The sequence below is a fragment of the Electrona antarctica genome (assembly GCF_951216825.1).
Source record: "Electrona antarctica genome assembly, chromosome: 8".
In the NCBI taxonomy this organism is placed as follows: Eukaryota; Metazoa; Chordata; class Actinopteri; order Myctophiformes; family Myctophidae; genus Electrona; species Electrona antarctica.
This window is the reverse complement of record NC_136789.1, coordinates 17,657,825-17,682,354: the sequence shown is the minus strand read 5'-3', so window position 1 is coordinate 17,682,354 and position 24,530 is coordinate 17,657,825. Positions and strand designations below refer to the sequence as shown.

General features: G+C 43.6%; 1 protein-coding gene across 1 annotated transcript; it reads right to left on the bottom strand.

The window, feature by feature from the left end:
• Nucleotides 1-1,791: 1,791 nt before the first annotated feature.
• LOC306928438 (transcription elongation factor SPT6-like) lies at nt 1,792-24,063 on the bottom strand. The gene is made up of 33 exons (XM_079508542.1): nt 23,891-24,063; nt 22,779-22,883; nt 21,214-21,429; nt 20,072-20,148; nt 19,319-19,499; nt 18,425-18,506; nt 17,486-17,741; nt 16,875-16,976; nt 16,411-16,524; nt 15,740-15,829; nt 15,099-15,241; nt 14,587-14,732; nt 14,249-14,359; nt 13,660-13,789; nt 13,024-13,525; nt 12,200-12,342; nt 11,989-12,106; nt 11,730-11,806; nt 11,485-11,620; nt 11,019-11,156; nt 10,137-10,304; nt 9,390-9,725; nt 9,058-9,205; nt 8,256-8,735; nt 7,545-7,690; nt 6,031-6,123; nt 5,473-5,586; nt 5,212-5,336; nt 4,785-4,897; nt 4,591-4,668; nt 4,191-4,372; nt 3,539-3,816; nt 1,792-2,881 (listed from the first exon to the last, which is right to left on the bottom strand). The coding sequence occupies exons 2-33, from the start codon at nt 22,879-22,881 to the stop codon at nt 2,692-2,694; spliced, it is 5,316 nt and encodes a 1,771-aa protein (XP_079364668.1). The 5' UTR covers nt 22,882-22,883; nt 23,891-24,063; the 3' UTR covers nt 1,792-2,691.
• Nucleotides 24,064-24,530: the final 467 nt, after the last annotated feature.

Below are 24,530 nucleotides of genomic sequence, written 5' to 3'. Positions count from 1 at the left end.
TGAATCACTGCTCTGTATGATAAACCTGATGGTTCTAACTGGCACTAACCACATCATATATATGTGTATGTTTGTGCTGCTCTGTATGATAAACCTGATGGTTCTAACTGGCACTAACCACATCATATATATGTGTATGTTTGTGCTGCTCTGTATGATAAACCCGATGGTTCTAACTGGCACTAACCACATCATATATGTGTATGTTTGTGCCTCATGAAAAGGATGACCAATATATTCTTATGGATCATTGATTATATTATAAACGATATACCAGAGATATTGTTGCTGCAATTTTCCTTCTCAAAATAGGAACACTAAATTGCATAACTTTAAGTGTCAAATGACTAAATTGCATAACCTTGTGGCAAATATACGGAAATTCCCTACATTCTTTGCCCGGCGTGATCCCAGTTCTACAAATAATACATTCCAGCACAGACTTACTCCATGACTAATTGGGCTTCAGTGTTGCAGTGTTTGTGTCCATATTAACAACAAACAAGCCTTGGGATTCCATATTAACACTTTTATTAAAGGGATCACAGGTGGAAAAGGTCAACAGCAGTAGAATAGCAGAGAAATCACCTACTACCACCGATAACCAATCACAACCTCTTGGGAGATAGCTGGATAGTCACAGTAAATGCACCACAGAAAGGTCACAATGCATTCGTACTCTAAAGTAATTTGGAATTTACTCAAAGCCATTTCTTGTTTAAAAATAAACGTTTATTGATCCGTTACTTTTCAGTCTCCTAAATAAAGCTCAGCAATGCATACTGGCGCCATTTGTTTGGACTGGGACACACACAGTAATAAAATAAAATAAAAAAAGAACATTAGCCAGAATGCTTAACATTTTGTGAGGCATGCCGACAGCCCAAGAAATGGCTCATGGAGATCATAAAAGATAATCAATGTTTTCAAACATACTATTAAAACTATATTAAAGAATATTCTACCGTTGTGGAGTTAAGCTGGATAATTAACTGGTTTTGTCAGTAATCATCTGCTGCTCTTAGTGTAAGATAATTTCTTAATCGTTATTTTTGCTTAAATAAATCTGGGCCCCTGCTTTTTAATGGGCAGCTGTAATCACCTCTTTTCAAAAAGCACAATACCTGCCATGACCTTCATCACGTTACTCCATTTTTTTTTACTTGGGGGATCAGTTCAGTAATGATGTACCATGAGATCAAATGCTAGTGTACATGGCAAATGTAAAACATCCACTGATTTGCAAACTAACCAGACGAAGCACATTAAAAACTGATGCTTTGCTAAACTAGCATGGACACTCAACACAGCAGGGAACACTCACGTTACATCTGCCAGCAAAATAATTGACACAGCAAAAGCAACAAAAAAGTATTAAGTGTAACTCCTCACTATTCCACCATTAACTCTCAAGTTAACGTCATGCAAGCAATGTTACCATACTTATCTAACATGGTCATTTCCATCATACGAACAGTTCTTAGAGAGGGCCTCTTTAACAGTCGGCACGAGAATACATATAAAGAGTCAAGACCTTTTATCAAAATACATATTAGGCTCTCTGATAATACGATTCCTGGTTGGTAGACCCACTAGCAGGCTTTTGTTACACATGGGAGAAACTTAAAGGTGCCATGAATGTTTTTTCCCCTGTCACTTCTCCCTGGTTTCTAGATATTATTCAGCCCCCTCATTTGAAGGAGTCATTATCAGTGAATAACAGACAGACCAGACTGTCTGCATGTGCTATCTGTGTTGTGTGGTTGCCTTGACAGATGTGAAGAGTGCAGGTTTCTGGCTCAAACTGGAAAAAGGTGTCTTTATTCATGTTGCATATGAAAACAAAACAACGTGGTCAATTAGCTGATCAGCTTGGCAAAGCGCTCGTTTGGCAAAATCCACCCGTCACAAGGAGGGGGCGGGGGAACTGGTGGGTTTTTGAAACTACAAACTAGGGGGGGAAAGTCATGATTGCCCACTCTGTCAAAACCACTAAATTAACCAAACGAAAGCCACCAATTACCAATGATGATGATAACGGATGTTATCAATATATACAGTAGGTCCATGTCCTATTTGCAATCGCAGTCAGTCATTTCAAGTGTATTTGTGTCATTATCACGACTTGCTGAGTGACATGATGCAGTGTTATGTTTACTATATAAAATACCATGTGGCCAGAAACAGCAACAGAAGCTGAGGGAGGAGAGATATTCATTAAAAGAACAGGCAAGATAGGAGAAAACCGATGGGACACAAGGGAACATAAAATAAACTCATACAGGGTGTGGATGCCAGCAGGACAGTGGTTCTCAAACCTTTTCATTTCAAGGGCCCCCTCTGAGGGTCCCTGGACCCTACTTTGAAAACCACTGTTGCAGGAGATGGGAGTAAAAGTTTGACTGCAGGTGGACAACGAGATGGATGCAATGAAGGGGGCGGGCGTGGGGTGTCCAACAACACACTGGTTGGTTGGAAAGCCAACCAAAAAAGAGAGGAACAAATGACAACTAATGAAGTGTATGTAGATGAGGAGATGGTAAAAAATGGAAGGACTAAGGTCTTGGGTGAGCAGAGCTGAAGGACTAAGGTCTTGGGTGAGGGGGGAGCAGAGCTGAAGGACTAAGGTCTTGGGTGAGGGGGGAGCAGAGGGTCTTGGGTGAGGGGGGAGCAGAGCCCCCTCTGCCTGTCCTATCGGTCCATTTCGTCCAGCAGGGGCGTGGCGTCTCCAGCGATGGACATGGGCGTGCTCTCGATCATGGGGCTCGGCGACGGCCGTGGGGTCATACGTGGTGTCTTCTTCCTCCCCTCTGCCTCCTTCTCCTTCAGCCACTGCTCGGCCATCTTGCCCCAGTCCACCGCTGAGCTGCTGGTGCTGGATCTGCAAATAGACACAGACATTCGTTTAAGTGTGATGTGAGGGGACAATGCACTGTAGCACACTGTTGAATGACTTGTTATTAGTGTCGCGTGTACGTTGGCACATGCATACACGGGCAGCATATGCGTACGCACACACCTCAAATCAGTGGTTCTCAAACATCATAAAAAGGATCCCCATATTCCCATATTGATATGTATTTGGACACCCCTTTGGGTCCCCCTTAAGACATTTTTCGATGTTTGGCAAAGATTTGTCAAAAACGTTTTGAAAATAGGCTTTCTACAAGCTCACAAAGTTTGTAGATTGAGCTAGTTGATTTTGAATCTACAAGCTTGTGAGCTTTTAAATCTTCAAATAGCCGAAAAATAAAATAGGGCTTAAGTGCTTTAAACTGTTTTTAAACTCATTTTGCTCTACATTATGGGTCGCGACTGAATATCTCCCTCCTTTTTCATACATTCAAAATAAAATCTAACAATTTTCCAAAGAATTGCATGAATACATTTTAAACAGTCAAAATAAATTCCAAAAATTCCACAAATGTAACTTTTACGTGGAAGTGACAAGCTCAATACACGGCGGACGCGGGGGAGACATCAAATTTCCCTTTAGGGTCACAGGCTAAAAAGTTCAGGAACTACTTGCTCTACATACTTTGGCTGCGACGGCTGTGGCGTCACCGGTGTGCGGCCCCTGGACGAGGTGGTGGAAGAGGGTGTGCCGGACGAGTGTGCGCTATGGTGAGCGCTGTGATGTCCGCCGTGGTGCGACGAGTGTCCTCCTCCTCCGCCGTGATGCGAGTGGGCGTGAGCCGGCTGCGGGGTGGAGCCGGGATACTGCGGCGTGCCCTGGGCCTGGTGGTTGGGCGTCGTGTACGAGTAGCTGGGCGTCAACATGGGCGTGGTCATGGGCTGCTGAGGCGTGGCGAACACCTGCGAGGAACATGGTGGGTCGTTTGACTGGAGTTCATCTTTGCGTTATATTACAAAATATAACGCTTAAAGAGTCAAATAATAGATCAATAATATAAATTAGTTATGATTATTTTCCGTTTTCCATAGTGGCGTGTCTGTCAAGGTTGATTTATACTTATTGCGCACTGAATATAGCTGATTTACAAGCGCACAAAATGTTTCAGCGCAAGCTTGTAGACCTGCCAATTTCTGCAGGCAAAACAGTGTGCCGCCAAGTGTACAATGGGCCCTTTATAAATCCCTGACACTGCAAAGCACCTAGTGAAACACACACACATGGCTGTGCATTTCACTTTTACGGTGAAGAAAACATCTCCCCGTCTCACACTCACGTGATAGGCCGAGGAGCTGCCTCCGCCGCCTCCCCCGGTGCTGCCACCGTAACCGTACTGACTGGAGCCCCACTGAGCTGGCGTGGTGTTGGGGTTCTGGCCCTGGCCCGTCACCGCAGCGATGGCACTGAACATTTGGTTGGTCATGGTGCGTGGCAGTGCGTTGACGGCTCGCGTCAAGTCTGGTAGGGAAGAAACGAGGAGAAAAAAAAAAGTTGGACTAATTCAAAACAGCATGTGAGATAGAACCAGTAGGACGTTAACACACCATCCTTCCCGGTTCCCCCGACCTGTAGGAGTTGCTAATGCAGCGACAGAGTTCACCCAAACCCTACCAGTTTCCCAGCTAATTCTGTCAACCCAGCCAAGCCATCCATGGAGGCAAAACCCGGTAACTTACCCGCAATGTTAATATTAGCCGGCGTGGCATTTAGTGACGCAGGTGTCCTTGTTCTGCTGCTGTTGCTTGGGGTGATGCCTTTAACAGAAAAATAAAAATATGATGTAAAATAAATAGGGTGTGATAGGGAATTGATAAACCTTGACATCTGTAAATATGTGCATTCTAGTAGTAGTACTAGCATGGTTACACACCTGGTAAGGGCTCTTGGTAATGGTCTTTGAACCAGCGGAACAGTCCGTTAACTGAAGGGAACATCTGAGAGCGATAACGGAATCCATCTGGGGTGATGGTCACATATTCAACCCTGAGGAAGCACCACAGTAACGACAGCATGTAAAGATCAAAACATCGGCTTTAATGTTAATTAGCTTTCCTGCATAGCCCTTTTTTTAAATTGTATTAAGCAACAGCAATGCCAAAAAATGTAATTAACTACATTTATCATTCAAGTTGAGGGAAAAAAATGTATTCAATGTACAAAATGGACAGGAAAATGATGGCTAAACATTTACAACACCAAAACACTGCGCCAAAGTGAGTGCTTATATGGACAAATGTAGAAGCTAGGCTGTTTCTCACAACAGATTGAAGAGAAAAGTTGAAGACATTGACACTGACCGTGGTTTCCCACGAGGCTGGTAGCCAAGAATGAATTTCCCTGGCAGGTCTTTACAGGCTGAAATAAAATATGGAATAAACGTGGGTTTCTCCCTCTTCGTCTTGATCAACATCTCTTCCATTTTCTAGTGGAGAAAGGAAGACAGAATCAGCACTGAAAAAAGGGCAGTAGTACAAGGTTGAGTATTATCTAACTACAACATGAGAAAAACACAGTTAATACAGTAAATTACAGTTGAGCCAAAGACTCACTAACATTACCTTCCTGTCTCCTCCATCACAATCGTGGAAGTACTTGTGTGTTAGTAGATCTCGGGCAAAGGCGGCCATTGGCTGAATGAAGCGAGCGGTGATCTCATCGAGATCTTCAAACTCCTGCAGAAGGAAGAAAGCAGCAGCTCTTTCAGAGGCACGATGCCACCACCATGATTCTACTGTACACGCACAAGCACGTCGCCCACTGTACATACATACAATCAGTGTTCATTTTCACAGCACAGTTTGATGTAGTAGTCATACTAAATGGAACGTGTTGTGAGCTGGTAGAACGGCTATTTTCAGAGCGTGATGCCCACACATAGCCAAGCATAACATGACTTACTGTAGTTTTCTTAGATCTAAAATATTATGTAGGGATTAGTGCAGTCCAGAAGAGATCCAGTAGTTCCTACTCAGTAGGAGTAGATCCTACTCAGTAGGAGTAGATTCTACTGGATCTCTTCTCCACTAGTCCCAGAACATAACATATTAGTCTAGTTTTTATTTGTTGACAGTCGACAAAATGAACACCGCATACGATAACAAGCGAGTGCCACCAACCTCTGTGTGGATCCATAGCGTGTGTCCCAAGCTGAAGGCGTTCTCCTTGCCTTCTTCTCTCACGTCCACGTGCTGGTAAATTCCATCTCCCACCTACCAAATCACAGCATAACAAAGAATTATGCCGTATGGCCTGTGGCTCACTGGTTCTGGCACCCTTCTGTAACAGTTGAATGTTGTCTGGGCTAACTACCAAGGGTTCTTCTGAGTCTTCTGACGATTGCAGGGGAAATTATTAATCAAGCGATCATCAGATAAAACATCAGTGACGAAATTCAAACCAAAACAAATATCACCATTTCAATAATCACTGTGATGCACCATGTAAAAAAATATTATGTTCTACAGTATTTGCAGAATACTATGCACTCTAAAAACTGAACACATTTCTGTCTCGCTGCTGCAACTTGTGGGTATGACAGCCATCATAGACTGAGCACAAAAGGACCAAATATACAAAGGTTCTGAATCGGGCTATATAGACGTCACAATAACCATACATTATGGGTGTACAGCAAATGCTTTGGTCCAGAGACAACCGTCGGTGTGCATGCAGGTACTTAACACGATGGACGCCAGAACGCCTCGGAACCCGTCAAATGACGTGTTAAGATTTAACCCCGGAGGTCGCCGAACCCGTCAGATGGCGGGTAGTAAGGTTTATAATCAATACCAAGCAGCTGAAGCTCAACACCAACCTTTCGTGCTGCCCAGGCTGCTAGACAGCGCCTACGTTCTTCCCATCGTGAGGATCAATGCACGCGCCTCCTATAAGGATCCACTCATTGTCGTTTCTTTATTGCTCGTTTTCCCCCGAAAAACACTCCAAAGTTGAGTTTTAGTCCAATCCGCCCGACGTTCAGATGTAAATAGTGATTTCTGATCGCATCACGCCAGCCAAATTACTGCTTGAGGTGAAAACTAAGACCTGTTGGCTGGTGCTCGAAAAAAAACGTTTTGCTCCTCCTCTCATTGTATTGGGCGGAAGTGGTTGGCGTGAATACACACAGATATACCCTGGCTGCCTGCAGTCATTTCAAATGAACACCAGGGAGCTCTTAAAGTGTTACGTTTCTTGAGCCTTCCACAATGTTCAAATGCATACAGTCTGTATAACGGAAGCGCTGAAAACAAACCGGGAGTAAAGTGGAACTCTCGCTATTTTTTTAAGTGAATGGAAATGACAAAAACAGCTTCCAGAATCTTCTTTCATGCGATGGGCTATATGGTGATAAATATCATCGAGACGATATGCCTTTTTTCAGAGATATCGTATATATCGTGATTTGTGATAAAGTGAATGCACAGTCTATGATTTGCAGTTATATACCATAACTTATTCAATGCCAGACAAAATATTTTAATTCACCCAGTGCCAGTGATTTTGCGTTTTTTTTTCTTACTTTTTAAGTAGTCACAGAATATTTATGTCCACTATGATTGATCCCCCAACCGTTGATAATTAGTTCCTTTCACTGGCTGTCCGGAATGACAAGGTAAGCATCAGTGCTTACCTTCCAGGTCACAGTGAGGTGGTTCTCCCCTTTGCTGCTGGGCCTGATCACCAGGTCTCCCTGGTCCAAGGACTCCATCATCTTCTCTGCCTGCTTGAAACTGATGTTGTGGAAGTTGGGGTGGGCGATCACACGCTTTATGTAGGCTGGAAGAGAACACATTAGTTATTTGTAGTGCACATAGCGTTCTGCGTTCTTATTTTATTTTTTCACTTAGTTGGTAAGTCTGGTACTGATCCAATTTCCAAGATTCAGCCCCTGCCACGGCTTCTGATAGGTCAGTGAGGGGGTGGGGGGTTTGGGACCAGTGGCTTCCCATGTAAAATTCGAGTCACTTCCTGACTTGCCTATGTAATTGGTGACATTTGGAAATACGAGTCAAATAGGACCATGGCCAGACAGACAAAGTGAGAAAAAGTATGCAGAACGGAGCGAATCACTCTCGATTGCAGGCCAACACATTCCATCCATTGTCATGGCGAGTGTAATAGGATTTGTAATCTACTTGGTTAATTCTTGAACACTCAAGTATTTATCTGTTCCAAATTCTGGAAGCCATTTATTCTGTTATTACTGCTTGATTTTACTGACTCTTTGCTTTCTGTACTTGTATGTGTTCATAAGAGAAACAAATCAAAAAATCTAATAAAGTAAAGTTATAACAATAATTAATAATTGCAGCAGACTGCGTTGCTGCTCTGTCATACTGACGTGTTCGCTGTTGTTTCTTCTTCAGTTCCTCCTCCCTCTTCTGGTCCTCTGTCTCAACGTCAAAGTCGTAGTAACTGTCCTTGGGGAGCTTCCACTCGTTGCTCTTGTCCATCAGGTCGGAGGTGCGACACGTCACGTCTACACTGAACTTCTCGATGTCGATCTTCATGATCCGGCAGTGGACCGTCATGCCCACCTTGACCCTCTCCTCTGGGTGTTTGACCACCTTGTCGCTGAGGAACTTGGTGGGGATGAAGCCCTGGACGCCGTTGTCCAACCTGGTCCGAACACCGATGGCCTGGCCCGGACAGGAGCCGCTGTCAAAGTGGTTCCACACCTCGCTGAGCTCAGGGAAGTTGTCCTGCTGGCAGAAGGGACACTGCCACAGCCCCGTGGAGTCATTGCGGATGGCCTGGTCGTAGCTCTCCCCTTGGGGCCGCCGGTGAGCGATGCCCGTTACGTTGCTGGTGATCAGCTTCCCTGGGAATCAAAGAAAAGGGTGTTCATTACCGTCATGGATACAGCAGCAGCTGCCTTTTGTAGAAAAGATTCTAAAGACTGAAATACATGCACAGTGAAATAAGTGCTTCATATGACTACTTATTGCTTCCTTTTTATTGGGACAGCCCCAAATTGAATCCATTAATAAACTCTGCTGTTATGTTTCATGCTCTCATGCATCTACGACGTATGATACAAGATGACATGATACCGATACAAGAATTTTGGCAATCATCCGCCCAGCGGTTTGCAAAATTATTCTCATCTCAGAGTCTCTTCTAATCTAGAGCGTTTGGGTTACCTATATAGAAGGTCTCTGGCGTCTCCTTTGTGAGCAGGTTAAAGACCTCCTCGGTGTTGGGGGCTCTGTAGGTAACTCTCAGGTCTTTGTACCGGCAGCTCAGCTCAGCGCGGATGTCATAAAGAGTGATCCCCTTGTTACCATAACCCTACAGGGGCAGAGCAAACAAAACATACAGTCATAATGACGTACAGTATACGCCATGCCACTCCGTTTCATTGACGAGAATACCTTTTAATAACAGAAATATATTTCAGGTGACTAAAATATGACTAAAACCAAGTCAAAATTTGCTGCTGTCAAAAACACTAGTGCTCCGCAGGGACACTCGCCTGTCTCTCCAGCTCCTCTGCGAAGGCGTCCAGATCCAGGTCTTTAAGACGCTCAGGGTTCTCCAGGATCTCCTCCAGGGCTCCGGCCGGGTTGGCGTCCTCCGCCGACTCGTCATACTCCAGGGCGTCCACGGCCATCTTCCGAGCCCACTCGTACGTCTCCGGGTGGACCCGGGAACCGTCCAGAACCTCGATGTACGAGTCTGTGCTGTCTCCGAGTGACGCGGTGTCAATCTTGATGAAACCGGCACAGTTGATGAAGACCTTGGGCCCCATGTGGCACATGGTGACCAGCTGGGTCCTGTTTTCCAGACGAGTGTTGTTCTGTTTCAGAATCTGAAAAGACAGGGGAAAACTAAATGGATGATCTGCATAAATAGGCCCACTAATATATAGCAGGTATTAGGGGCAAAAATGTCTGTGTACCTGACGATTCGATTACGATTCGGAGGGCTGCGATGTGATTATAAATCGATTACCGATGCATCGTGATTTGCGACTACAATACTAAAATAATCGATTTTATTTACCACCCCTAGCAGGTATAGTAAAATGCAGCTCAGAAAAGGAAATCTCACATGTAGCCGGTGCAGTTTGAATTCAGAAACAGAACTGCATGTTACCAATCTTTGGCTCATAACATGCCCTGCTCCACAGTCCACACCCAGTCACATCTGAACCAGGCCTGTCCCATATTAATAGGTGATCATGCTGACATAACATGAAATCCTGAGGAGGATCACACACCTTGAGGAGGTGAGAGCCCTTCCTGGGTCCAAGGCCGCACACAAACTGGACCAGGCTCTGGGTGTAAGGATGGGCGATGGCTCTGTTCACATCCACTCCCACCTCGTTGACCCGGTTGATGAATTCACAGTGCAGAGCGTTGAGCAGGTCTTCTTTCACGACTTGCTCCTGATGGACGGGGGAAATAAAACAACAAAAAAGGGACAGGGTAACATTGCAGTTATTCAGTTAGGGTAACATTGCAGTTATTCAGTTAAAGGACTGCACTCTCGTCCAAAGTATGGTCCATATAGATCAGTGATTGTCAAACGTTTTCATTTCAAGGACCCTCAGTTTACTATCTTTGTTTTGTTTGTTTACAGTCATTACAACGTTACAGAACTTTCCTGAATAATTTAGTTGTTTGCATAGCTTTTCCAAAGTATTTTACCCCATATTTCCAGGCATATAGCAATCATACGGTGCAATGAGGCGGCGTTTAAACCAGTGTGCTATCAATGCACCAAGACAGACTGGCGCGAAGGTGTCACGTGACAAACCAATGTATTTAGCAGAAACGTCTTATCTCCATATTTGAACTTTGTGGGTTTTTTGTAAATTGACACCCTACTTGATCATACAGCACGTCGAAACACGGCACGAAGCAACACATTTTCAGCTTGTAGATCTACTACTTTTGCAAAAAAAAATGTTTTGGACACATGAGGTTTCCTCCCGACAGAGACAAATATACAAACATTTTCCAAAACATTTGAGTAATGCCAAACCTTTTCGTGACACTGGAAAACAGTTTTTCTAATTTCAAAAAGCATGTCATGGCCATGGGAGCAATGCATATAGCACTTGCACCGCCTGACCTCCACCCTCCCCGTCCCCTCTCACCTGCAGAGGGTGCAGTTTGAGGCAGAGGATGTCCTCATCAGTGCTGCAGACCTGAGAGTACTCCACCAGAGGATCCTGGATCTTCCTGGCTATGGACACAGCCTGGCGCAGCAGGGGAGGGTAGTCTCGGAAATCAGCCTGGACACACGGGGGACAGACAGAGAGGGAGGACAGGACACACATATATTACAACACATCTGGTAGAAGAAGATGACACCATTAGCTGTGGCAGTGTGTGTTTATGCTGTGGTAACTTGTGGGTGTTCGTCAACTTTTGGGCAGACTTGAAATACATCATAGCATATGATTTTCAGGTACAGAAACATTGTTTTGGCGAATTGTGTTGAGCCACTGAATACATACCTGGCACAGGTACTAGTGCTAAAACCTGATTATATAGGCTTCTTACATAGGCTCCTGGGGAAAACACTGGTGGTGGTGTGTGTGTGTGTGTCCTATTATTTACCTCAGACTTCTTGCTATTCATGTACAGTGTAGCCAGTTCATTGTCGACCAGCTCCACTCCCACAGGGGACAGAGACGTTTCTTGTTCAAGCTCAGCGACGGCCCTTTTGATGTCCTCCATTATCATATGAGCATCTCTTCAGACATGTGAAAAACAAGCTTGGCATCAGTACCAAGAAAACCACCCGTAATGAATCTGGGTTAAAATAAATAAAATAGAACAAGGAAAGGGAATCAAACACTCACCTATTCTCTCCAGCAACAGCCACCACATGAGGTTTCTTGCCTTTCAGAAACTTCTTCAGGTTTTCAATATCAAGAGCCTGAGAATGATAGGAAGAAATAATATCAGCCCAACACATTGTAAATAAAGTTCAAATATAATATCAGCCCAACACATTGTAAATAAAGTTCAAATAAAGTTCAAATGCATGTTCAAGCATTTTCTGCAGAAAATGCGGCTGCCTCGGCCATGGCCCTTGAATCCGCTTTTTTCGTTGCCTACCTTTTTCTCTCTCTCGTCTTCTCTGAAGGCGTTCTTCCTCTTCATGAAGTGGGGCAGACGTAGGAAGTCAATCACCTCTCCTTCACCGTTGATGAGAGCACAGAACACTGGCGTATCCCTGTAGCAACCACATGCAAGGATGCAAGTCATGATTTATATTTTACTCCATACAAAAAAAAAACAGATTATAACCATACTAGTATACACCCACCTGCCCTCAGAGAAGGCAACTCCCAGGGCTCGGATGCCTTTGCCTTGACTCTCATCCATCAGGTCATCATCATCATCCTCCACCTGCTGGTCTGGCCTGTATGGAGCCACCTTCAGCCAGTTGTATAACCGTCTACAGCAGGACTACAAACACAGACAGACACCGTAAAGAATACGGACAGATAGCGTTGTGATCACACACTGTAAAGAATAGGGACAGATAGCGTTGTGATCACACACACCGTAAAGAATAGGGACAGATAGCGCTGTGATCACACACACCGTAAAGAATAGGGACAGCGTGACGCCATTGGTTTCTACAGACCGGAAATGTAGCGAATTTTTCAGTGATTTCTATAAACGGGCGCGAAATGGAACCGGAAATGAATGGAAATGCTACAGGTTGTGACCAGAGCAGGGATGGGTCAATGGGTGAGCCCACCCCTCGTAGAGTACAGCATACCCTATTCTTTTCATGGTGATTGAAAAAGGACTTTAAACTAGCAACTGGAAGCATCAAGTGTAAATTCATCCAAAAACCCATCTGCTTGAATAGAGCATTATTGCTTCGGACCCCAGCAGGGGGGGAAACAGCGAGACTACAGGCCTATGAACTGTCACTTCCTATATGGTTTCAATGTACAAGCCGAATGCTAGCCCCTTGGTTATGATACAGGAGATGTGCAGTGCACTGCGTGTGCACAATCATGCATAGAGTATCAGATATCAGGTAGGGATGGGTCCGATTAATCGATAATATTGAATTATACTAATCGATTTTCATTTTGGACACATTTACACATTCCTAATATCAGGCTCACTTACCCGGACAATGTTCTCCTTGGCCTCAGCAATGAGCTTGTTCTTGAGCTCCTTGGACATCTGAGGGTAGAGGAACTGGGTGAGGGATCTCTCTATGGCCAAGGTCCTCTGCCTGTTCCATTCTTGCACCTGGTGGCTGAACTCATCCCTGTAGTAGAACTGTTTGATCTCATCATAGTATGTCTGGTCACCGGCAAACCCTTTGATGCCGATCAAGTCAATACAGATATCTATGGTCAGCAGCCCCTCTTCCTCAGCCAAGCACATCTTGAGGAACTGATCCCCGTTCAGCTCTTTCACAGGCTTGTTCTTGAGGTACTTGAAAGAGTAGGCAGGGTGAGCCTCGTCTATCTCCTTCTTGCCTTTCTTGGTCGGCTTGATGTTGACCTTGGCCCTCTCCTGGAAAGTCTGCCTGAGAACGTGTCGAACTAGTGGCTCCCGTGCGATTTGCATTGCCACCATATACCTGGTCCCTTCAAGCACTGCCTCGGGAGTGGCGAACTGACTAGAGGAATAAACAAGAGGGGTGGCAATCAGTCAGTGTGTGATATTTCTTTCCTCTCCATTTCCACCCTCAAGGTCTGAGAATAAATATGCAGAGATGTTGTTTTTAAGGGTCTGAACGGCAGGGGATCTAACCTGCAGCAATAATCTTTAGCCAACTCCACAGGTTCAGCTGGGAACTGCTCCGTCTCGTGGCGCTGGTAGCTGTCTCGCAGATTTTCTCCGAACTGCTCTGGTGTCAAGCCAAACTTTTTGGCTAAACCATCTGATAGAGGCAGAGTGTAACACGAAACGTTAACAAGAGTGTGTGAGAGATGTTAGATACTGTAAATCAATCAATAAATCATTTTAACCGCACCGCTCAATAAAATAATGATGTTACATGTATAGCAATAATTAATGAGAAACAGAGGTAGCATCCGGATTCAAAGGTAAAACAATGTATAGGTTGCACCCGGTGTCAATGTTCAGAAGGGGATCTCTGATAATCAAATTTAAAAAAGGAGGTCCCGCACAGTTCCATCTGGAACTTGCAAAAATAAGTGTGCTCTTTATTAAGTCGACGTTTCGGTCGTAAGACCTTCATCATGACAGACAATCCTTTGAGGTGTGCATCGGCATTCTTCTAAAAATAATTTCAAATGAAAAAGTCTGACTGTGCTGTACAACTATGGGCCAGTGATGACAGAATTGACCAGTGAAATGTGAAGACTGTGAGACTCACCAAGTCCCACGCTCTGGCAGATGGTGTACATGTCCCTGCGTGACGCCTGCTTCAGATCTGGTGCTTTTTGCTCCTCCTCTTCCTCTTCTACTTCCACCTCCTCCTCCTCACCTGCCAAACCACAAGCGTTTTATCCCTCCATCACTGGTCCTTCTATCCACCATCCAATTTTCACAGCAAATTCTGATTTAGTCAGTGAATAACACACCATTTAGTTTTAGTCCTATTTAGTCATCTGAAATTGTTTAGCCTTAGTCTAGTCTTAGTCGACTAAATATCAAAAACCTTAGTACAAAATGAACACTGCCACCCATCCACCCTTAATAAATCCTTCTTACCATCCTCGTTCACCTCCTTGATCTTCTTGAGTCTCTTCTTGACGACCTTCATAGAGTTCTGCATCCTAGGGATGTCTCGGCCGTAGTACAACAGGAAGTGGTGGTACACGTCGCTCAGTTCATCCAGACTCTGGACGTCTTTCAGCCTATGGAGCAAAACAGCACAACAGCTTTTGTCATAAATCTATCTTCATGATCCGAGTTCCCTGGCTGAGCGCCTCGGTAGTCGGTTAGGTCAATTGCGGGTGTTCTTTTAACCCATTCAGGCCTGACGTCGAAATAAAAAAAAAAGTTTTCTAAATCATGACAATTTTCGGAAAGATTTTAACGATTTTTCAAAAATAGCAGACCTACAAGTTCATAGCGCGCCACTCGGTGGCGCGCTATGAGCTTGTAGATCTGCTATTTTTCAATAGCTAAATTATAACATAATGTTTAAAACGCTAACACTAACGTGACATGGATGCGTTCCAGGTCTCAATGGGTTAAATGTTTAACCATAGTATAGATACCTCTCCATGTCGGAGGTATCCAGGGGACGGATGCCATCTGCCAGGGGTTTGTCGGGGTCTGCGGAGATCTGCTCAAACTGGTAGGACTGCATCCTCTGGAAGAGCCGCGTCAGGTTCTGCTTGCGGTTCTTCAGCTGAGTCCACTGGTGGAGGGGGGGGGGGGGGGGGGGGGTTAGTAAGTTGTTGATTAGGACGCCAGTAAGTGAACAAAAAGCGCAAAACCCACCACTGATTTGCGCACACCCAGACCGCAAACAGCTCTTTCGCTTTGTGTGGTGTAGATCTCAACAAATGTAAACACCCAAAGTGTGAACACACAATTGTTTGTTTTCTGAAGAGTATCATACTGCGAAAGCTGTATGGAGTAACTTTATGGTCATCTATTGCCGTTTTGGAACTCTTAGAGAAGACTGGCCACTGTTTACTTTACATCTGTTTGGTGGAAAGCTGCTATGAAGTTTTGCTTGCAAATTCCTTGCATTGCACAGACAAATGGCATAAAGGTGGGAGGATAATGACATCATTTTCATTTTTGGGTGAATTATTTCTCATAGTAAAGTATTAAAAATAATTGGAATAATTGTTGTCTAGCGAAATGTCATGACATGGTAAAATACTACAGAGCAATACACAAATCATACCTTCTCATCCCATTGCCACACCTTCCACAGGTCATTGATGTTAAGCTCTGGCTCCACATACTCCTTCCTGTAGAACGCTATGAATGGAACCTGGACAAGAGAGACAGCCACACAATTAAACTGGTTTCTGAACAGCGTACCATTTGTCCTGTCTTTAACCCATTCAAATTGAGAAAGCATCAAGCAGATATGTTATTTTGTTCAACTCAAATCATTGTTTCTGGGGTTCCCTGGAACAAAATATTTTGAGATGGGAGTAGGCAGCCAAATATAGACATGCTATAAACGCTTGGGAACCACTGATATAGCAACGTAGGTTTTTCAGAAAACTGTTCGGAATCGGCCTCAATTGGGCCTCCATTTTTATGGAGGGACAGACAGTAGGCTGACAGGAAATGGGGAGAGAGATGGGGGGGAAGACATGCAGTAAAGGCCGTCGGGATCAGGAGTCGAACCCGCGGCACACTGCCAGACTGGATTACCAGCCAAGGTGTCTGGACCACTGAGCCATGGCCCAGGCCTCGGCCTCAAATCTTAATGGGTTAAGCCATCTTGACAAGCTTTAACACTAGCCATGTGCTTAAGTTCTGGTATAGATCACAACATGGTATGGGTTAGTCTGAAGAGATGAGGAAAGAAATAAGGTTCAGTGTAAGACAGATAATATGTACCTCAAAGTGCTGGTTCCTCATAAAGTTGAGGGCCTCCTTAATCTTGGCAATTGTGCTTGGGCCTTTCCTGCTGAAGTTTGTGGTCGTCCCTCTGTCTAGGTAATCCGTGCTCTCCTGATTAAGAAACAGACGTTTCACATTGCGTCACATGTTAATCTATAGATCTTGTGGGATAATGAAAATTGGCATGAGTTACATTTTGTATAACAAGCTGCTAATCTTTAGCTGGTAATTTTCTTAGGCAATGTAAATATTATAGTTATAACAAAGTTAACACAAATCAAATGATCTCTCCTTCAAGCTAACACAATATCACCTAACAAACTTTTAGCCTCAATTTTCTAATATGGTTGTTTGTCTCACATCGACACAGACGTGCAACTGGGAACACAATATGTATATCTTGGCACAAAATGACAACCGTGTGCGTATATCTCATCAGTTTTCACAGCTGACAGTAGTACCTGCATGGAAATCGTTAAGGTGGAGAAGCCATGTCTAAATATCCATTCTGCTTCCTCCTCCAACTCGTCATCCTCAGCAGACTTAACGGGGATTGAGCGTATCTACGTGACGGAACACAAAATGGTGAGAGAACAGATGAAAGAAACGAAAGGTCTCAGATGTCATACATGTCGATTGACTGATCCAAAGCACCCACAACGCACCAAAACCAAACAGTGCAGGTACAAGAACACACACAAATAGGCCTGTCACAATTATTACATAATGGCAACCATTTGAGATAGTCACAATTATTTATATTTGAATGAGAAGTTAAAAATATCAATACATTTACCAAAACTTCAAAAATAGTGGAAATAGCAGGTCTATTCTAGATCGGATAGTTTCACTATTTAATGTTTATTTTTTACGTATAAGGTTAAGTATTAAGGTCATTAAATATGTGTTATTTGTCATATCTGCCCCACCTGTGCAAGCCTTTTACGATGGCTAAAAGGTAAACTGAAATGTAATTTTGATTCAAAATGTTCCACCGTTCAACGACGCAATAATTTGAGTGACAATTAATCGCCAAGTAAAATGTCAGTCGTGACAGCCGTAGAACACACACCTGGAACCTCTCGGGCATGTCGGTGGAGCGGATCTCGTTGTCCTGGTCTGTCATGTGACTGCTCTCCAGCTCGCTGGGCTCGTAGATCTCAAAGATACTCTTCCTGCCCTGCCGCCTCTTGGTCTGCTTCTTGGGTCGGTCCCAGCCCTCCTCCTCCTGGTCCTCCTCCTCTTCCTCGCCCCCCTCGTAGGCGTCGGTCACAAAGTCGTTGTAGTCGAAGTCTCCGCCGAAGATCTCCTGGGCCTCCTGCAGGGCTCTGGGGGTACATCGACACGGGACGGTGATGTAACAGTAGCATGAATAAAGCCCAAACCACACCAATGGGTCGCCTTGCAACCAAACGGTTGCGAGCACACGCATGTTGACACATGTAGTTGCAAGGAGCCATTGAATTGAACCAATTGAATCACTTGGGTTGACTTGCGTCGACATGGGCCACCATGCGGTGACATGCAACAAGACAGTGCTGCGACGAACGCTAAAACAGTTTTGTTGCGTCTCAACCCATTGGTGTGGTCGCGCTTTAGACTAAAACAAAAAGACTAAGGGTTTTGATATTTAGTCGAATAATACTAGACTAAACAATTTCAGAAACAGGACTAAAACTAAATGATGTGTTATTCAAAAGACAAAGACTAAATCAGAATTTGCTGTCAAAATGAACACTGCCCAACATCCTGTTTATTTACTATATATTCATAGCATCTCCTTTAGTTTAATTTCGTTATCACCGACTGTATGCTTTGTCACGCCGTCTATTTAGTTCCTAATTTCCTGTTTGCGTTATTCCATTTGCCGTTTTAAAACACACTTGTTAGGCCCTGTGCTCTTCTTACGTCAGCTGATGTGTCATTTCCTATTCACTTCAAACTGAACCAAGCTAAAGTTAACTATTTTAGGGCTGCTTGAGAACCTCCCCGCTACTCTGCTGACACTCACGCGTCAGTGTATGCAGAGAATTTCTTGCCCCTCTTCTTGGTGATGGGTTGGCCGTCATCGTCCACAATGAAGTCATCTATGTCTACAAGGAGATACAAAAAAAAGAACAGTAAAGATCCGAGTGTGCAAGAGTCCTTCTGAAAAGAAAAGGTCAAAATGAGATGAAGTTTGGTATTCCATGATAGCTTCACCAGTTCTGAATAAACCTGTGGTGGAAAGTAACTAAGTACAATTTTGAGGTATTTGTGCAGTATTTATAATTTCCAATACTTTTACTCCACTACATCTCAGATCCAAATATTGTACTTTTACTCCACTACAATTATTTGAAAACTTTAGTTACTACGTAGATTTTGATTATTACAAAACATACATTAACTACTTCAGCCCTATATACCTTTCAGCCATTTGAAAGGTGTATATATATATATATATATATATATATATATATATATATATATATATATATTTGAAAAAATAGCCGATCTACAAGCTCACAATGAGTCATATCGCGACACATTGTGAGCTCGTAGATCCATCTATTCTCAAAAGATTTGTATACATTTGAAAACTTGAAACGGGACATTCTGAATGTACTTTAAGTACATTTTTGATGTCATTACTTTTGTACCTTTACTCAAGTATATTTTGAATTCCGGACTTTCACTTGTAGATGATATTTCTATATTGCAGTATTCCCGTGTACAGGCATAAGTTCCGACAAACAGTCCAACAGTCATTAGTCCGACACCCTACCCCAAACCCAAACCGCAAACACGATGCAACGCATGTCGGACCAACGGGTGATTTGCGCATGTCGGACTTTTGGTGTGTCGGATAAGCGTGCGCACCCCGTATTCCCCACCATTGGAATACACCCTTGTGTCCACCCACCTGACTCCTCATCCTCTCCCTCCTCCTCATCGGCACGCTGAAGCGGCGCATCGACCGTCTCTCCCTCCTCCAGCTCGCCGTCCCCCTCTTCGCCAGTGAAGATCTCGCCGGCGATCATGTCCCTCGCATCATCATCGTCATCATCGTCGTCCAAGGTCTTCAAGCGGCCATACTTCTTTTTCTGGAAAAAGGGCATGAAAAAATAGGTTTGCATTACATTAGGTTTACACTTTTTTATTATGAGGTTATGATTATTATATATGGCAGTGGTTTTCAACCGGTGGTCCGGGGAAGAACACCAGCGGTCCTTGAGGGAGTTCCAGGTGGTCCCCAGCTAAATGATGATTCAAGAGTTGGTAAACCAAATGTACACTTATAGATCTTTAACTCTTTATTAATTAAACATCTGCATTACTTTATTTAGGATAAGTCTATAAAATTAGAGAATGTAGAAGAATTGTTATTTTGATCAATGTTTCTCTGTTATCTCTCGTATGGTACCATGTATCAACTTCAATACAGCATGGAATTGTGGTCAAAATCTTATCCAACAATGTTTTGGGTCTGAAAGGCTAAATCTCATCAAATGGTGGTCCGTGGCTCAAATAAATAATGGACCTTGATATGAAAAAATGCCATTACTGCATTCTTTAAACTAGGTAGGTGGAATTGATTGCGAGCAGGTGATCAAAATATGGGATGATAAACATTTGTCTATCATCACAATAAGTAAAGACAGAAATATGGCCTTACCCTCCTTTTCACTTTAACACCTAAGTTCTCCTCAATGAGGTCTAGATCGTCGTCATCTAGGTCTAAGTCATCAAAACCTGCAAAAGAGAAGATTAAGTCTCAAGACAGTTCCCTGGAAACACAGTTTTTCAGGCCTGTGCCTGAATGAGAGGAAGTAGATGCACAGAAATCAGCAGTTTAGCTGTCACAAATCAAGATGTTTTTTTATTTCACCGACACAATCTTTAATTAGAATAAAAACTAATCTGGTAGATCCTAATGCCTCCCAAGTGCAGCTCGTCGCAACGTCCAGAGAGACCACAGTACATATTACTGCAGGGTATTCCAAAGCGTGTAGATCTGCTACTTTCTGCATATATTCGAGTTTGATAGTTTTGACGTAGTAACACAGCAATGAGAACCAAAATGAAAATGGGGCTTGGCATTAATGTGCTTATTGTTATAGGCTACTGAAATAGCCCTTGTAGTGCTTCAATTCAGCATATACACATGTTTAAATGTTCATTATGATTGGCTGGAATCTTTAAGAACACATCTATAAAACGGTGTGATAAACCATTTTAGAAGCTCCCTAGTCCGTCCCTCCACCCCAGGTCTCTGGCTGACTACTAATATATCCACCAAGTTGGACAATGACACTAATGGCAGGTACACACACACACACACTGTAGTACTTTTTAAAGTCGTGGAATCGTTAAGTATGTCACACTACACAAGTCTCTTATCGTTGTGGTTTTACACGATTGGTCGCTGACAAGGGATCACACACTGCAAGATTTCACTAGGATGCGGTCGAGACGCGTCTCCACACGGTCCGGACGCGTCTCCCCACACACACACACACACACACTTTTCATAAGAACACCACAGTAGTGCTGCTGCACAGCATCGCTTCTGATAGACGGTTTTATCAACATATTCAAGTGAGATGTGTTGGCTTTATAGACTATTATTTAACAGCAAAATTAATATAGCTACCAATATGTACAGTATGACACGTGAATTAGTGTGGGGGGGGGGAGGGGCTGCTTCATCTTTCTCTCTTAGCTACTTGAGTCTGTCCGGAAAAACGTTGGAAGACCTATGGTTTAAATGCACTTATGTTTTCATGTTTAGTCAGATTTAGGTCAGGAGGCACTTACTGCGCTTCTTCCGTCGGTGTTTGACTTCCTCGTCGGAGTCACTGCCTGCTTGACTCCCACCACTACGACTCCCTGCAGGGCCACCGCCGCTGCCGCTACCACCACCGCTACCACCACCGCCTCCCTCCTCCTCCTCCTCTTCTTCTCCATCATCAATGAGACCTCTAAGGTTTCCCCTCTCGTCCTGGTCCTCTGTGTTCTCCTCTTCATCTTCATCTGTTGTGGAACATCCCAGGAGGAGTGGATCAATAACAGAATTCACACACCGCTTGTCACCACACAGTCCCAAGCTCACCCGAACAGCCCTCACTCACACATGCATTAGTAAGTCAGCCTTCACTGTCAGCGGCCCAACATCCTGGAATGAACTCACATTTCTTTAAGTGAGCTCCCTGCCATCATTCGGTCAGTTCAAAGGAATGCTTCAAAACCGTTTTAACTGTGATTGCTCCTGTTTCAACTGAGTTATTTTGTTTGTTTGTTTGACTGGTTGCTCTGCATAAAGTTACTTTGTAATTTACCCTGATTTATAATGTATTGTTTTGGATGTATTGATTGTACAATATTGTAACCTCGGCTACATTGAAAATGAGGGCTTGCCATCAATTGTACTTCCGAGTATAAATAAAGGTGATGATGATACTTGTGAATTTAAGGACGGCATTGAAAATGGCAGAATATATTTGCGTGGCATCACCAAAACTCTTGAACATTGAAAATGGTCCTCAAACGATGTCTATTTCTCAAACTCTACTATACTTGTGGGGACATTTGTTCTTCAGATGTATGTTAAGTAAAACAAACACAATCACAGGTAGCCTGGAAAGTGGAAACCAGACAAACACATGGAATAAAGCTAAATAAAATCTCATGAAAGTCTAATGATGTAATGATGTTTAGTTATTATTATCATTCTAAAGCTATATTGCTCTGCTGTTCCACACACAGCCAAGCAGATTGGAGGTTTTAAAGATGGAGTGCCACAATTTTTGTATTTTTCATGTGTCTATGAGGTGACAGTACTTAATTAGACACCCTGGAGTCGTTTTTATGTGCAATGTTGTATTTACTTTGTATTTAGGGTTTCTTCCTGGAGGCTGACAGTCAAACGGGCCAATGAAATAAACAGTAATACATCACATTATCAGCCCCTCCCCTAACCCCTCTCCCTTTATCATACAACTACAGCTGTGGGTGCGGCTTCAGTTCAGGTGGATCACCACCCATCACCACCCACCAGGCATACTTAATGAACTGGTGGGCGTGTCCACATAAAAGCATGATTTTAACAAATACTGTACACTTTTTGGAAAAAGTTATTCCTCCTTATATTATAATAATACCTGATGATCTTGTTTTAGGGTGGGAAACAATCGTGGCACTCCATCTTTAACCTTTTGCTTTTATGACATTATAATGATCTGAGAGCATTCATGTCATGGGAAATGTATTCTATTGATAGTTGGATCACTTCAAATACTCTTTGATCTTAAAATTAACAAATAACTGAAAATAGCTGACATGCTTCCATAGAACACGTCAGCAGAAGATTCAGTTCATCTTACCGTCGTCCTCCATAAACCTCTGCGTCTTTTTGGGCTTCAGGTCCTTCTCTTCAAACTCTTCCTCCTCAGACTCCTCCGCCTCACTTTCGATAAAGTCCGACATGTCTGAAAGTCCGGAGAAATTAACACAAACGTCAGTATAAATAGAATACCAAGTTTTCCATAATATGTTTCTTCGGTTCGGTACAGTCTTGTTTAGATAAACAAGTATGGAAAGTTGTTAGTGACTCACTGTAAAGCTTTTATTTTAACATTATGAAATGTCAGGTACTGTTATGGGCTGTGATGTATCTTTTCTAGCTTTTTTGAGGGGCACCTAGTACCTCCAATGCATGGCTTTCTGAAATTACGTCATAGCTTGGCTTAACTATAAATTCCCTGTTGCCAGCCAAGCCTATGGACTTTAATGTTATGTTAAAATACATTTAAGGCCAAATATTTCAACAAATGCTACAATTTTTTGGAAAAATAATGTTTGTTGGCATCGTGACTACGAGCCTTTCTCAGTCAACAAATGCTACAAAACCTGCAAATACACTAAAGGTAAATAGTGTCATGACAGGGGGTAGATCTATCTGTACAGTTATTAAATGATCCTGCAAGTGAGGAACATTATACCTAGTTCAAGACAAAGTACGGTCGTTTTGGGGCCAGTTATAATAATCCATCGCACGCATAACATAATGGCAAGAACCTAAAAGATCACACTGGACACCGAAATGCGACCTTGTTGTGAGTGTCCGACTTGTCTGTTTCTGCATTGACTAGCGTTAGCCACGAACTAATGCTGCTAGCCATGTTAGCGGAAACAAACGTTATCTGATCCTGCATGCGATCAAGCGACGTGTCAGTCCGTTAAATATGGGTGAATTGGTTGGAATGGATTTCCAGTGGATTTAAACCAAGTGCCACCAAGAGAACAAAGTAACGACAGAAGGTATAACAAGGCCTCTCTGAGCCACAACGCCGCTCGTGCTAACACGTTTAGCATCACATCATGTTAGCCTGCATTGAGGCGTCAACAACAGCAGCAACTCTGGGCCATTTGTGACAACGTAACAAACACCCCTGCAAAAACAAATAACACAGGGTTTAAATGTAAATAAATATACCTCCGCAGAGAGGAGTGGGTTCAGTTCAACGATGGTTTTCTGACGGTCTTCAGAATGTTGTTGAGACAAAACTGTAATGGTACCCCAGTCCTCCACTCCTCCGGCAGCGTGACGTCATGTCCGGGATGCATCGAGCACGGCTCGTCTTCGAATTCTTTCAGAAGCGAGCTGGCGTCCCCTGCTGGCGGACATCTACCATACTCTACACCAGGGGTTCTCAACGTTTTTGGCCGGGGACCCCCGGAAATGCTTTGGCAATGTCTCGGGACCCCCGCCCCGCCCCCCCCCGACCCCCAATATAAATTGACTGCTACAATAACCTTAAACCATTTTGGGCGGGAACCCCTTTTAGTGTTTTAAGCATTGTTATAATTTAGCTATTGAAAAATAGCAGATCTACAAGCTCATAGCGCGCCACCGAGTGGCGCGCTACGAGCTTGTAGGTCTGCTATTTTTGAAAAAAAGTGAAAATAAAATTTAAAAATAAATCTTTTTTTTTTAATAATTTGGGGACCCCCTAAAATAATTTGGCGACCCCCCGAGGGGTCGCGACCCACGGGTTGAGAACCCCTGCTCTACACCAGGGGCCAGCAACCGTTTTGACATGAAGTGCCCTTGAACAAGGCATTGAACCACTACG